At 23.1% G+C, this 14,806-nt stretch overlaps 3 protein-coding genes across 3 annotated transcripts; 1 reads left to right on the top strand and 2 right to left on the bottom strand.

The window, feature by feature from the left end:
* Nucleotides 1-86: 86 nt before the first annotated feature.
* LOC122511413 (60S ribosomal protein L10-like) lies at nucleotides 87-3,660 on the bottom strand. The gene is made up of 3 exons (XM_043626616.1): nucleotides 3,410-3,660; nucleotides 2,822-3,127; nucleotides 87-917 (listed from the first exon to the last, which is right to left on the bottom strand). The coding sequence occupies exons 1-3, from the start codon at nucleotides 3,430-3,432 to the stop codon at nucleotides 590-592; spliced, it is 657 nt and encodes a 218-aa protein (XP_043482551.1). The 5' UTR covers nucleotides 3,433-3,660; the 3' UTR covers nucleotides 87-589.
* Nucleotides 3,661-5,203: 1,543 nt separating this feature from the next.
* Nucleotides 5,204-6,979, bottom strand: LOC122511432 (60S ribosomal protein L10). Its single transcript, XM_043626642.1, has 4 exons — nucleotides 6,857-6,979; nucleotides 6,468-6,497; nucleotides 5,829-6,134; nucleotides 5,204-5,604 (listed from the first exon to the last, which is right to left on the bottom strand). The coding sequence occupies exons 2-4, from the start codon at nucleotides 6,488-6,490 to the stop codon at nucleotides 5,277-5,279; spliced, it is 657 nt and encodes a 218-aa protein (XP_043482577.1). The 5' UTR covers nucleotides 6,491-6,497; nucleotides 6,857-6,979; the 3' UTR covers nucleotides 5,204-5,276.
* Nucleotides 6,980-7,096: 117 nt separating this feature from the next.
* Nucleotides 7,097-14,512, top strand: LOC122511424 (aspartate--tRNA ligase, mitochondrial). Its single transcript, XM_043626634.1, has 10 exons — nucleotides 7,097-7,524; nucleotides 8,432-8,683; nucleotides 8,995-9,363; nucleotides 9,541-9,717; nucleotides 10,549-10,728; nucleotides 11,104-11,193; nucleotides 11,523-11,738; nucleotides 12,019-12,225; nucleotides 12,350-12,533; nucleotides 14,235-14,512. Exons 1-10 carry the CDS (start codon nucleotides 7,429-7,431, stop codon nucleotides 14,381-14,383), a joined length of 1,920 nt encoding a protein of 639 aa, XP_043482569.1. The 5' UTR covers nucleotides 7,097-7,428; the 3' UTR covers nucleotides 14,384-14,512.
* Nucleotides 14,513-14,806: the final 294 nt, after the last annotated feature.

The following is a 14,806-nucleotide window of genomic DNA, read 5'->3' as shown; positions in this document are numbered from 1 at the left end:
ATATAATTAGTAATTATATTTCAAAATATAACAAATTGAAAATAAATTCATATTTTAAGATATATTAATTTAAAATGTGTTGTTTCTTTTAATATTTTCTCAAGTTTTAATTCCGTTCTTATTTTCTTCAGTTTTAAGAATTATAATTTTAATGGACGCATAGAAATATTTAAAGCTCATTATTTATATTCTAAGATTAGAATTGGTAATATAAAGAAAAATGAATCAAATAAGACTGCCCTGTATTTCGACTGCATGGTACTCGATGCAATTTGTAAATTATTAGAAAAAAAACTGTAAATATTGAAAAATCTCGACGAATTTAGAATTTTTTCAAATACTTTGAAAAAGTTTGAAAACTGCTTGCAACTATATAAAGTGCATTTTTTCAAAAAATTACGAAAAAAAATGTATTAGTTTAGTTAATTTTTTTTTTTATTTTAATTTACCTAATCGTTATTATAAAATTTATATATATTTTTTGTTGTAGAAGTTTAAAAAAAATCGACTGTATTTAATAAGGTGTTTTTTTTGTAGATTTAATAAAATTTTATTCATACTGATATAAGTAGAAATAATTAATTATTTTTTACTCAGTCATGTTTTCACGGAATTTCTTCCAGTTATTTAATGGACCATGCTCCGGTAGATATTTCACAATACATCCATCGGGCGCGAGACGTCCTTTTAATTTTAAATCCTCATATTCGACACGATCGTATTTAGTGAAGCCCCATTTTTTGGAGACGTAGATTTTCTGTCTACCGGGAAATTTAAATTTTGCACGACGAAGTGCTTCAATTACTGCTGCCTTGTGACGATCAGATGAGCGAACACTCATTATTGGCTGACCAATATGAACGCGTGCAACTGTTCCCTGGGGTTTTCCAAAAGCTCCTCTCATTCCCGTTTGGAGTCTGGAAATTTTTATTTTCTTATCTGTTGAGTTTTATTTGAAAATAACAATTAAATTATACGAAATTTCGATTATTCGTAAATTCAACAATTAAATTTATATTAGAAAATAAATAAATTATTCAATTATCTAAAATTTAACTAAAATTCATTTTTAAATGAATATTTACTAGAAAAATCCACGGGAATAAAATTATTTAAATACAAAAATAAATATTTTATTAAATAATTGAATGTTTCTTAAAATTGAATTTTTATAAGGACTTATATCAACATATTTTTAAATAATTGAATTCTCTTGACAAATTTTAATAAAATTTTTAAGAATAAGTTTATTTTTCGAATATTTTATTAAAATTTTACTAAAAATAATTGAATTTCTCCAAAGAAAAAAGAGTTTTTGAAACTTTTTTTTTTATAAAAGTTTTTGAAAATAATTGAAATTTTGCTAAGAATTTTATAAAAGTTTTTGAAAATAATTGAAATTTTGCTAAGAATTTTATAAAAGTTTTTGAAAATATTTGAATTTCGAAGAAAAATTTATAAAGATTATTAAAATTTTGACGAGAATTTTTGTAAATTGTTGACCACAATTAAATTTCTGCGAAGAATTATATTACTTTTAAAAATAATTGAATTCTTGAGACGAATTTTATTAAAATGTCTTTATAAATAATTGGATTTCTTTGATGAATTTAAATAAAATTTTGAAGAATAATTTCATTTTTCGAGAAATTAGATTAAAATTGTATTTAAAAATAATTGAATCCCTGTAAAAAAAATTATTTATGAAAATAATTGAATTATTGCAAAAAATTTATAAAAAATTTGTAAATAATTGAATTCCTGTGAAATGTTTATTGTTTATGAAAATAATTAAATACGTCTGGGTAGAATTTTATTAAAATCTTTTTAAACTAATTAACATTAAAATTAAAATTAAAATTTTTAATTTAAAATTTTCTAATAAAATAATGTATTTTCAAAAATTGAACTATTTTCAAGAAAATTTGAAGTAAATTTTTTTAAAAAAATTAAGTTTTTTAGAAGCGACTCAAAATTCAAATTTTCAAAAATTTTAATTCAAAACGTGTTGACATTTAATTATTTCTAAAAACTTTTAATACGCAATATTCAATTAATTTTATAGGAATTTTTAACTGAAATTATTCTCTAAATTAATTTTAATTCAAAATTGTTTGAAATTGGAAAAGTCTGTGAATTTTATCAAAAAGTATTGGAAAAATATTAAATTTATAAAAATGATAAGAAAATTCTAGATTTTTGTGTCCAGCAGCTTTTGAAAATGTTAAAAATATTTCATTCTTCTTAAATTTTTTTTTGTTTGACTTTAAAACTTTAAAATCAACACGAATTTTATTCAAAAAACCAAAGTTTTTCTTAATTTCTGACTATAATTTATTGAACTTCACAGAATATGAAATTGAATCTAATTAAAATAATTTAATTCTTGAACAACAATTACAAATTATTTAGGAAATAATTTTTCTTAAAAATCCCAAAAATTGAATTAAAATTAAAATTAAAATATTAACATACCTAAATAATAAAATTCTTCAAAGAAATTCAATTATTTTCTGTACAATTTTAATAGAATTTTATTAAATTTTGAAAAAAAATTGAATTGTTACGAAAAATTTGATTAAAATTTGAAAGAATAATGGAATTTTATTAAATTTTTTTTAAGCAACTGAATTAAATTTAATTTTAAATTTAAAAACAAATGTTAAATGATAATTATAATTGATTAATAATTGAATTTTTAGAAAATTTTGAATCCGAAATCATTCAAAAATTGAAGTTTATATTTGAATATAATAAAAAATTTGAAATTCTCACGTAACATTTACAAGTTGACAATGAAGAAGGATAAATTGTTTCTTACCTATCAGCTCCGGCACACGATAGCATTTTATTAATTCGAATAACGTGGAATGGATGCAATCTCATTCGAATGTGAAATTGATCTTTTCCTGCATTTTTCACCATATATTTGTTCGCACAAATTCTACCCGCTTCAAGGGCCTCGGAGCTCAATTGTTCATATTCGCCGGAAACTAAATGAACGCACAGTGGAAAATCCTCCACAGTTGCTTTCTTTTTTCCCAAGTCGAAAATTCTTATTTTCGGATCGGGAACACCACGACAGAAACGTGACTTTGGATATGGTTTATTTTTACAATAACGATAACTGAAAATTAATTTTTATAAGCACAAAGTTTAATTTATTAAGTTCGTTTCTATTGTCATAAAGCCTTTAATTTCGAAATTTATATTAAATTATTGAAATATAATTAAAGTAGATTATTAACATTGCATAATATAATTATTAAATATATATAATATTTCATATAAAAATATAAAGTTTGAATATAAATTAAACTTTTGGAGGTTATATTTCGAAATTTGCAATAATGAAGTAAAGTGTTTGTTTTTTCAAGAAAAAAAATAAGGATAATGAAAAATAACTTACCATCTAGCAGGTCGACGACCCATTTTCACCTGGTTTATAAATAAATAAAATTTTACTCCAAAATCTATTAGATTGCACTTGAAGAATGAATATTTAAAATTAACTTTTAATAAAAAGCAATTTTTGATATTGCAGGATGTTACTTAATAAATCGAAATTATGACGTTCACCTATTCTTGGTAATGTCTGCTAAAAAGAGGGGAAACTTTTCTTTTTATAATTTTTTAAATCATTGTTTTGCACTTACTAGTAGAAGTACCAGATGGCACTGGTACAATTGCAAATATTAAGAAGCTTTCACAATAGATGCAATTTACATCAAAGTATTTTCAGAAAAGTGCAATTTCATTGCAATACTGCCAACATGAAATATTTCTAATTAGAACAAAAATTAATTAGAAATTAGAACAGAAATTAATTAATTAGAACCAAAATTGCCTTCTTAAAATGCAATAGTTACTTGATATGTTACTTACCTTCAGGTATTTTTTTAAATTCGCGTCTTTAAATTTTCCAATTTACAAAATACACTGTCAGGGTTGCAAAACTTTTATCCTGTTCTATTACATTTATTTACGAATTTCTTTAATTGTAAAATTACTCAAAAACATTAACAACTTCGTTTTTAAATGAATATTTAATCATTATAATTTTTGTGAAGAAATTAAAATTTTCAAAAATTTTTAATTCAATTACATATAAGAATATTATTATAAAACAAGAAGATATCGATCACTCCGAGTCTTCGACTTGGAGTGATCGCTTTCTTCATGTTTTACAATAATTAAAACTTGATACTATCATTATTTTATATTATAAAAATATTTTTACTGTAATTTCTTCAAAATTATTTTCATTTCTAGAATTTTAAACTAAAATTCTTTTTTAAAACAATTTTTTAAAATAATTTTTGAAAAAGTAGTAGATTTATTAAAAATCATTGAATTGAAGAAAGTTTTTGAAAATAATTGGAATTTTGCCATGAATTTTATTAAAATTGTTGAAAATGAATAAAAATAATTGAATTTCTAAGAAGAATTTTACTAATTTGGAAAATAATTGAATTTATCTAATTAAATTTATTAATTAATTTCTAATTAAAATTCTTCTATAAATCCATTATTTTTAATAATCAATTAAAAATATATATTAAAAAATTTAACTAATTTCAGAAGAACTAAAATAATTAAAATTTCTCAAAAATTTACATTCTTTAAGACGGATTTCTAGTTAAATTCATTGAAAATTGAAATTTTACAAAATTTCAAATTAAAATCTTTTGAAATTCATCTGTACTTATGAAAATTGTAAACGCAACTTTTTTAAAATTTAATTAATTTTGAAATATTTATGTAAAATTAAATTTCAAGAATAAACTTTAGAAAATAACAATTTTCCACTAAGTTAAAGTCCACAACGTTTATCAACGAAAAAAATTTATTTAATGCATTCAAGTATTATTTTTATTTCAATATTTAATTGTAAAATAATTATTATCAAAATATAAACATCAGTCTTTCTTTTCTAAATAGTTTTTTTGTTAATATTGCTGCGTTATTTTTAATTAATTTATTAAGTGAACAATTTTTTTTTCGTTGATCAACGTTGTGGACTTCAACTTGGTCAATTTTCCAGGATTTCGATCAAAATTCTCTGACATTTCCAGGTTTTCAGGTTGCGTGGCAACCCTGCAGAAAAAAGTAAAAAAAAAAGAAAAAGAAGAGAAATACTTTCTTATGAGGGAGCGAAATGAAATATTTAAAAAAGATAAAGTGAATGAATTTTGTTACTCAATTTTGTTTTTAAATATCAACGTGATGTAAAAAGTTTCACTTTTATTGATATTGAAAAATACAAATATTTATACTTATTCAGATAGTATTTCACGGAACTTCTTCCAGGCGGCTAGAGGACCATGTTCCGGTAGATATTTGACATTGCAACCATCAGGTGCAAGACGGCCATTGTTTTTCAAATCCTCATATTCGGCACGCTCATATTTAGTGAAGCCCCATTTCTTGGAGACGTAGATCTTTTGTCTGCCTGGGAACTTGAATTTCGCACGACGCAATGCCTCGATAACCTGAGCCTTGTAACGGTCGGAAGAACGGACGCTCATGATTGGCTGTCCAATATGAACACGGGCAACGGTTCCTTGAGGCTTTCCAAAAGCTCCTCTCATTCCAGTTTGAAGCCTAAATTATTAAAAATTTCAATTTTATTCTCTTTGGAAAATTTTAGATACTTTCGCAGACAAATTTCGCTTATTTCTTTTAAAATATATATTTAGAATCAAAATGTTATTTCTCTTTAAAAATAAAAATTATTTCACAATAAATTGGTACAACTTACACAATATTAATAATGAATTTGAATGAATAAAAATAATTGAGTGTAACATAAAAGAAAATTTTCTCACCTATCAGCTCCAGCGCACGATAACATTTTATTAATTCGAATAACGTGGAATGGATGCAATCGCATTCTTATGTGGAACTGATCTTTTCCAGCATTCTTCACCATGTATTTGTTCGCACAAATTCTACCCGCTTCAAGGGCCTCGGAGCTCAATTGTTCATATTCGTCCGAAACTAAATGAACGCACAGTGGAAAGTCCTCCACCGATGCTTTTTTCTTTCCCAAATCGAAAATTCGAATCTTAGGATCGGGAACACCACGACAGAAACGTGATTTTGGATATGGCTTGTTTTTGCAGTACCGATAACTGAAAATAAGACAATTTTTACAATAAATACTTTAAAAAGCAGAGAGTTATTGCTAGATACGCAAAGGAATATTACAAAAAATATAAAAAATTTATTTTCAATTCGAATCAAAATAATAAATAGTTCGGAAAGGAATTTTACTAAAACTCCTAAAAATAATTATAAAATTAAAAAGAATAATTAAATTTTGAGGTTATGTTTTCCTCGCTATAAACTTTTGCACCAAACTCAGAATATTCAATATAATTAACAAGGAAATAATTAATTAATTATTGATGGTACTAGACTTTGAAAAATTTCTTATTTTTCCAAAAAAAATAATTAAAACTCACCATCTAGCCGGTCGGCGACCCATTTTTGACCTAAAGGTAAAAAAAACAAAAAACTTCAATTAATCTCAAATATAATACATTACACTTCAACTTTATATAATTTTTAACACTCCGAAATAGAAAATATAACGAAAAAATAGAGGATGTTTCAAATTCACGTGGAGTAATATGAGAAAAATTTCATCTTCAATATTTAACGTTCACGTGACGTGTGAATCCTCTGTCAACAATAAGGTTGAAAAATTGCAAATAAATTACATACAATGGAAAAATTAATTAACACTATTATCCCAAGTGAATTGAAATTAAAAATTAATGAAAACAATTGGTATTTTACTACACTAATTAATAATTTTTTCACAAAAAACAATAAGCCAGACACAACTTACAATTCTTGTCAAGCGTGGGTTCACGAAAAAAGAAACGGAACTGGATTTTAGCGGAGTGATGAAATGGGTTGGAACCAGGGTTGGATTAGTAGAATAGTAATTTATTCTGATTCGTCGATTAAAGTTTCTCTGTAAATTACCGTCCAATCAAAATGCAATATTTGGAATTCTCAATGCATTACCTACCGAGTTCTGTTTATTGCGACCTACCCAACTAAATTGTCATTTCGATATCTCGAATTAGTTTAAAAAGTAACATATGATCAGTATTTTTTAAGATTTTTTATAAATAAATTTCATAAATTCTAATAATTTTAAATGTTTTAATTCTAATTTATTTAAAAAAAAGGAATTGCAATTTTTCCGTTTCTTGATTACAATGGATTAGGATTATGGTACATTAAAAACAAATTTGACAGAAGTAGAGGTTACCTCACAAATATTTTATCTATAGAGAAAAGATAAATATAAAAACAGAGATAAGAATATTTTACGAATATTGGTTTTTTAGTGTTTAAAATTTTAATTTGTTTAATTAACGGTGAAATATATATTTAACAAAATATATAAATATGTTTATACGAAATCGAATAATTCAGAGGTTATGTCAACAATGTGTAAAAAATTTAAAAAGAAAACAAAATTCGGTTTTAAATGTATATTTAAAGGTAAAAAAAACTTTATTATTACTTATTAATTCATAGTCTATTATTTTATTACACTGTTTCATTCATTATTATAATAATAACTCAAACTGTTTTTTAATATTGTAAGACAATATTTGTAATTTTGTTCTACTTATCAAATAAATAAATGGAAAATCAATAATAATAATTGAAAATACCATTGTTATTAAATTTTTTATATGGAAATTCATTTGTTTATTTGTCAAGCTAATTTCAAATCTTAATTTTTTAAAATAAAATATTTACCTATTTGCATTTTTCCAGAATTTTTCACGAAACAATTATTATTAACTAATAAATTTATTATTTATTTATTATTTAACTATTTCGTATTTCATTCTTTTATTTTTTCTGTCTGTCCACTTTTTAACAAATAAATTATGACTATTATATTTTTTATAACAAATTTCGTTTGACTGATCTAAATAATGCAAATTTTTCTCTTTTTTATTTATAAAAAAAAGAAAATTGTTAATTGTTAAAAAATTGTGATTAAGAAATAGAAAAAAATATCCATTTTATGCATAATTTTTATTTCTTAATAACAATATTAATATTGTTCACAAACTGATTCTTTTCTTTGGGGAAAAAAACATTATTTATCAAGAATTTTTTTTTTTAATAATTGAATTCTTTTTGGGAAATTTTATTAAAATAGTAGATATTGAAAATAAGTAGATTTGAAAATAATTGAAATTACGACAAGAAGAAACATAAAAATTCAAAGAAGATCAAAATATTTTCTGATCGATTTTATTTTATGACCATTGAATTCTTCTGAAAAAAATAACTATAAAAATAATTTTATGGAAGATTTGAAACATTTTCTTGATATAGTGAAAAAATGTAGGCGTCCCATTAATTGCTACAATTCTTTTTTGTTTTTCAGACTGAAAGGCAAATTTGTGTGTCAACAGTAAATTGGCAAAATTATGGTTTGGCTAGTGAGAAAGTTTCGTCATTCGAAAAAAATTTACCAGTAAATAGATATGCAAAAAGAAGTCACACATGTGGTGAATTGAGAATGGAAAATGTTGGAGAAACTGTCACACTTTCTGGATGGGTAGAATTTCAAAGAATGGGAAAATTTGTCATTTTACGTGACGGCTATGGATCGACACAACTTCTTGTCCCCGAGGAGGTATTTTATTAAAGGAAAAATTCATTTATTTCCAATTTTTATTAAATTCTGACTGAATATTTGTTATTAACTAGTAATTATTAAAATTTGATTTCGAAATATTGAAGCAACTTGTTCTATTGTATTAGTTTTATTATTTTCCTTTAAACAAAATGAAAAGGAGAAAAAAGTTATTGAAAAGAAATAAATTTTCATTTTAGAAATTTTTTAGTTTCCTTTTGTGATAAAAATAAATATTGTTAACTATTTTTCGATGTTTTTAGCTTTCATTTATTATTCTATTTTGTAAGTTAATTTTAATTGTCTTTCAGCGAGAAGATTTATTGAAGGTGACAAGAGATTTAAATTTCGAAAGTGTTATAACGGCGACTGGTCGCGTTGTCGAAAGACCCGCTGACCAAGAAAATAAATCAATGAAAACAGGGAAAATTGAAATTTTAGTTGATTCGGTGAATATTTTGAATGCAGCAAAAGCACAATTACCATTTACATTGAGGAAATTTAATAAAGCCAAGGAACAATTACAAATGCAATATCGTTATCTTGCCCTAAGATTTCCCGAATTACAGCGAAACTTAAGATTAAGATCGGAAATTGTTTCCAAAATGAGAGAATACTTGTTGAATCATTGTGGCTTTGTTGATATTGAAACTCCGACACTTTTTCGACGAACTCCCGGAGTGGGTAATTTATTATTATTATTATTATTATTATTATTATTATTATTATTATTATTATTATTATTATTATTATTATTATTATTATTATTATTATTATTATTAAAAATACTCAAAGAATTTTCAAAATTCAAATTTTCCAATTTGGTAAAATTTATATTTTTCTTTTAATAATTCTAGGGAGCACAGGAGTTTGTTGTGCCGACAAGACTTGAGGGAAAATTTTACTCCCTTGTACAAAGTCCTCAGCAATTTAAACAATTGTTAATGATTGGTGGTTTCGATAGGTATTTTCAAATTGCACGTTGTTACAGAGACGAAGGTTCCAGATCCGATCGACAACCCGAATTCACACAAGTAAATTTTTCAAATTAATTATAATAAAATAGTAAATAGTAAATAAATAAAATTCTTTGCAAAATTTCAATTATTTTCAAAAGTTTTTTGCACTCCAATGATTTTCAATATTTACTATTTTCATAAAATTTATCAAAAAATCTAATTGTATGTATTTAACAAAAATTTTGATAGAATTCTACAAAAACATTCAGTTATTTTTAGAAATAATAAAAATTCATTTAGGAATTCAATTATTTTCATCGCAGAATTTCAAATATTTTTAATACAGTTTTAAATAAATTACTTGAAAAATGCAATTCTTAAAAATGTTATTAAAATCTGACGAAAGAATTCCATTTTAATAAACATTCAATTTTTCAAAATTTAATTAAATTCTTCACATAAATTCAATTAACAATTATTTTCATAAATTATTATTATTATTTATTATTATATAATATTTTTAGAGTGAATCAGAATATTTTTAAGGATCAGGGAAAAAGTCCAAATTTTGTCTGAAAATCAGGGAAAAACAATGTTAAATTTTTGTGGCAACCCTATTAAATTTCAAAAGACAAATTTAATTAAATTTCATTTACATTGAAAGTATTTTTTATTTTTTGGGTATTAAATAATTTTTAAACTGAAACGGAATATTTTTTAGTCAAGGAAAAAATCAAAATTCTGTCTGGAAAACAAAGAAAAGTCAGAGAGAGAAAAAATCAAATTTTTGTGACAACATTGTAAATTTAATATTTAGTATTTAAATATATATTGAATATAAATAAATAATTTAATGGTTGATTATTTTGCTTACTTCAGAATTAAATTGTAGTTTTTTTGTTTCAGTTGGACATAGAAATTTCATTCTCGGATCGGGAGCAAATAATGGAATTAGCTCAGGAATTAGTGGTCTATTGTTGGCCGGAGGAATTAGGTCCTATAAAATTACCATTTCCTCAGATTACTTTTGCGGAAGCTATGGAAAAATATGGCGTTGATTCGCCGGATTTGCGAATTCCTAACGAGGTATAATTTCCTTTTGATATTTCTGACCATAAATGATAGAAAATGATAGAAAATAAATAAACATTTATCGACAAATACAATTTTTTTTATTACTTCATTTTACTTATTTATATTATTTATTAATTATTTTTATGTATTTATTTCTCATCTTATGTATTTTTTTCTCAATCTTTTATTCAGTTTTGTAATTGAAAGAAAAATTTAATTAATTAATTAAATAAAATTAATAAATTAAAAAAATTAAATTAATTAAATTTTTATTGCCTTTAGTTAATTTGAGATTTAATTTGATTTATAAGTACACGCAATTTGAGAGATTTTTTAAAATTACTTAAAAGTGTGAACATTAATAAATTTATTTTTTTTTCTATTTAGCTTCAGAATATAACGGAATGTTTCGATTCTAAATTTTCATCTAAACATGATAAATTCGGAGCATACGCTGTCGTTTTTCCAAATTCTGGTGTAAGTATTTCTTTCTTTTCTATCGGAAATAAAGTAATTTTACCTTTACTATTTCCTTTTCGTTTAGAAAAAAAGATTTTACTCATAAAATAAAATGAGACAAAAATATTAACTTCTGAAAATTTCTTTAAATATAAACGGTGATAATAAATAATACAAATTAAATATAACATTTCGCTCTTTAGGAGTAAAATATTTTTTCTTATTATATATTTTTGTTTATATTTTTTAGATGATTTAATAAATGAAAAAAAAATAATTTCCTTGTAATGTACGATATTTTTTTGAATATTTCTCTTTCTAGAGTTATAAAATTTTTCTAATTTCAGGAATGTCTCACAAAGGCAAATAAAGAGAAACTGTTCAGCATAGTAAGAATGTATTTCAATAATACAAAATTAGTACAATTGAAAGTTTCGAAAGATAATTTATTGGAAAAATTAACGAAACTTCTCTCTAATGATGCTGCGAGGAATATTTTAGAAAAAATTGATTTTAATGACGGAGACGTTTTATTTTTGGCATATGGAGACAAAACAAATTCTGTGCGTAATTAACAAATTTTCATTTTCTAATCATTGTTTACTCACATTTTTTTATTTTATTCTATTAATTATTTTATTTATTATTTATTTTAGGTTTTATTTATTTTGCTCCATTGTTTATTTTATTTCATTATTTATACTATAGTTTTTAATTATTTTACTCTATTATTCATTTTATTTAATTATTTTTTCTATTGTTTTGTAATTTTTTGTTTTATCAAAAATTTCCCTGTAAAAACTGATAATTTTCTTTAAAAAAGAATATATTTTTTTTTGTTAGCAAACTGTTGCTGGTAATTTACGCGTTCAATTTGCAAATATTTTGGAAGCAAGTGGATATAATTTACGATCTTCAGATTATAAATTTGTTTGGGTCGTGGACTTTCCTCTATTTACTGTTGAGAATGAAAATTTAAAATCCACTCATCATCCATTTACTCGTCCTCATCATGATGATATGGAGTATTTGTCCACTGATCCCGAAAAGGTTTACAATATAAACGTTTTTTCAATTTTCATTTCTGATGAAATTTAGCATTAAAAATTTAATTCATTAATTGAATTTTCTTTAAATTTATATAATAACTTTTATTTGTTCTATGAAAAAATAGGTTCGAGGTTTGCATTACGATTTGGTGATGAACGGTATTGAAATCGGAGGAGGTTCAATTCGAATTCACGAACCAGAATTGCAGACAAATATTTTAAAAATGTTGAATATAAATACGGATCAGTTGAATCATTTAATTGAAGCTCTATCGAGTGGTGCTCCTCCTCACGGTGGAATCGCTTTGGGTAATTAAATATTTTCCCCATTTTCTTTCCTTTTTAATCGTTTTACAACTACAGGGTTGCCACGCAACCTGGAAAACCTGAAAATGTCAGGGAATTTTATAAACCTTGAAAAAACCTGGAAAATTCAGGGAATTTTGATCGAAATCCTGGAAAATTGTTATTTTCTAAAGTTTATTCTTGAAATCTAATTTTACATAAATATTTTAAAATTAATTAAATTTTGAAAAAGGTGCGTTTACAATTTTCATAAGTACAGATGAATTTCAAAAGATTTTAATTTGAAATTTTGTATGAATTTAACTAGAAATCGTCTTAAAGAACGTAAATTTTTGAGAAATTTTAATTATTCCAATTCTTCTGAAATTAGTTAAATTTTTTAATATATATTTTTAATTGATTATTAAAAATAATGGATTTATAAAAGAATTTTAATTAAAAACACTAAAAGAAATTGAATTTTGAAGCAATTACAAATGATTGCATAAATTCAATTATTTTCCAAATTAGTAAAATTCTTCTTAGAAATTCAATTATTTTTATTCATTTCCAACAATTTTAATAAAATTCATGGCAAAATTCTCGTGGACTTTTCTAGTAAATATTCATTTAAAAATGAAGTTCAGTTAAAATTTTAGATTATTATTGAATATTGAAAGCAATATAGCGTAAATTTTTAGAAATAATTGAATTTTGAAAATGTTTCAAATTAAAATCTTTTAGAAAATTTGAACTTTTCATACTTTTAATTAACAAATTCTGTAGAATTCATTTTTTAAAAAAGTTTAATTGAATTTTTCTTTAATTCTTGACGCTTTTATTTTCTAATATATATTTAATTGAAGAATATCAGAATAATCAAAATTACGTAAAAATTAATATTGAAAATAATTGAATATTTACGAAGAATTTTATCATTTTTGAAAGCAATTTATTGAATTCTTGCGGAGAATTTTATCAATTTTGAAAATAATTGAATTCTTGCGAAGAATTTTTGCCAATTTTAAAAATAATTGAATTATTTCAAAGAATTTTATTCAAATTTTTTGAGAATAATTGAATTCCTGTGAATAATTTTATTATCTATAAAAATAGTTAAATTATTGACAAGATTTTTTTTTTTTTTTTTTTTTTTTTTTTTTTTTTAAAGAATTTTAGTTTAAAATTCTAGAAATGAAGACTTGAATTGAAATAGTATCAAGTTTTAATTATTATCTTCTTGTTTTATAATAATATTCTTATATGTAATTGAATTAAAAAATTTTGAAAATTTCAATTTCTGTATAAAAATAATAATAATTAAATATTCATTTTAAAGCGAAGTTATTGATGTTTTTGAGTAATTTTACATTGAAAGAAATTCGTAAATAAATGTAATAGAACAGGAAAAAAGTCGTTTTGTCTGGAAATCAAGGAGTTTGGTAAAATTAAGAATAAAATTAAAAATTTAATTAAAATTAAAAATAAAATTTTGTAAAATATAAATGTAGTTTCAAAAATCTGGAAAAATTACGTTTTTTAACTTGGAAAACCTGGAAAAGTCAGGGAATTTGAAATGAGGAAAAGCGTGGCAACCCTGAACTAAAATGTTATTTTTCGTTAATTTAAATTGAAGTTTTGGTCAATAGAAATATAATTCTTCTAGTATTAAAATACAATTTTACTTTTTGAGAATCATTTAATTAAATTAAAAAAAATTTTTAGGTATTGATCGTTTTGTTTCTCTTCTTTGTAAATCGGCAACAATAAGAGAAGTGATGGCTTTTCCAAAAACTTTGGAAGGCAAAGATTTAATGTCAGACGCACCAGCGGCAATTTCCGAAAAAGAAAAGTTACTTTATCATATAAAATAATAATTTCTAATTATTTTTATCATTTATTAACTGATTGGTCGAATTTTCAGGTAAGTTGTTCGTTTTTCCTTTTTTTTCATTCAACCATAGAAAAAAAACTATTATTTAGTTTTTTATATTATCAATAAAATATTCATTTTTACCAAAAATCGTTTGCAAATAATTTTTAAGGTAAACAATAAACTATTTTCTAAAATCAAAATTTAAGAAATAAAAAAAGAAAATGTTTACAACAATGAATAACAATTTTTTCTAATTTTTGAGGCGATGAAGTGAAATAATTTTCAAGACGAGAAATATATATATATATGGGGTGTACAAAAAACGATTTATTTTAGAAAAAACTTGTGTGCACAATCGTAAAATTAGTTTCATTTTTATTTCACTCTTTTTTTTATGAAATATTCATACAAGAGAATTATT

This window comes from Leptopilina heterotoma, unplaced genomic scaffold, assembly GCF_015476425.1.
Source record: "Leptopilina heterotoma isolate Lh14 unplaced genomic scaffold, ASM1547642v1 Lhet_82, whole genome shotgun sequence".
Lineage (NCBI taxonomy): Eukaryota > Metazoa > Arthropoda > Insecta > Hymenoptera > Figitidae > Leptopilina > Leptopilina heterotoma.
The sequence above is the reverse complement of the archived record's forward strand: the minus strand, read 5'-3'. Positions and strand labels throughout refer to the sequence as shown.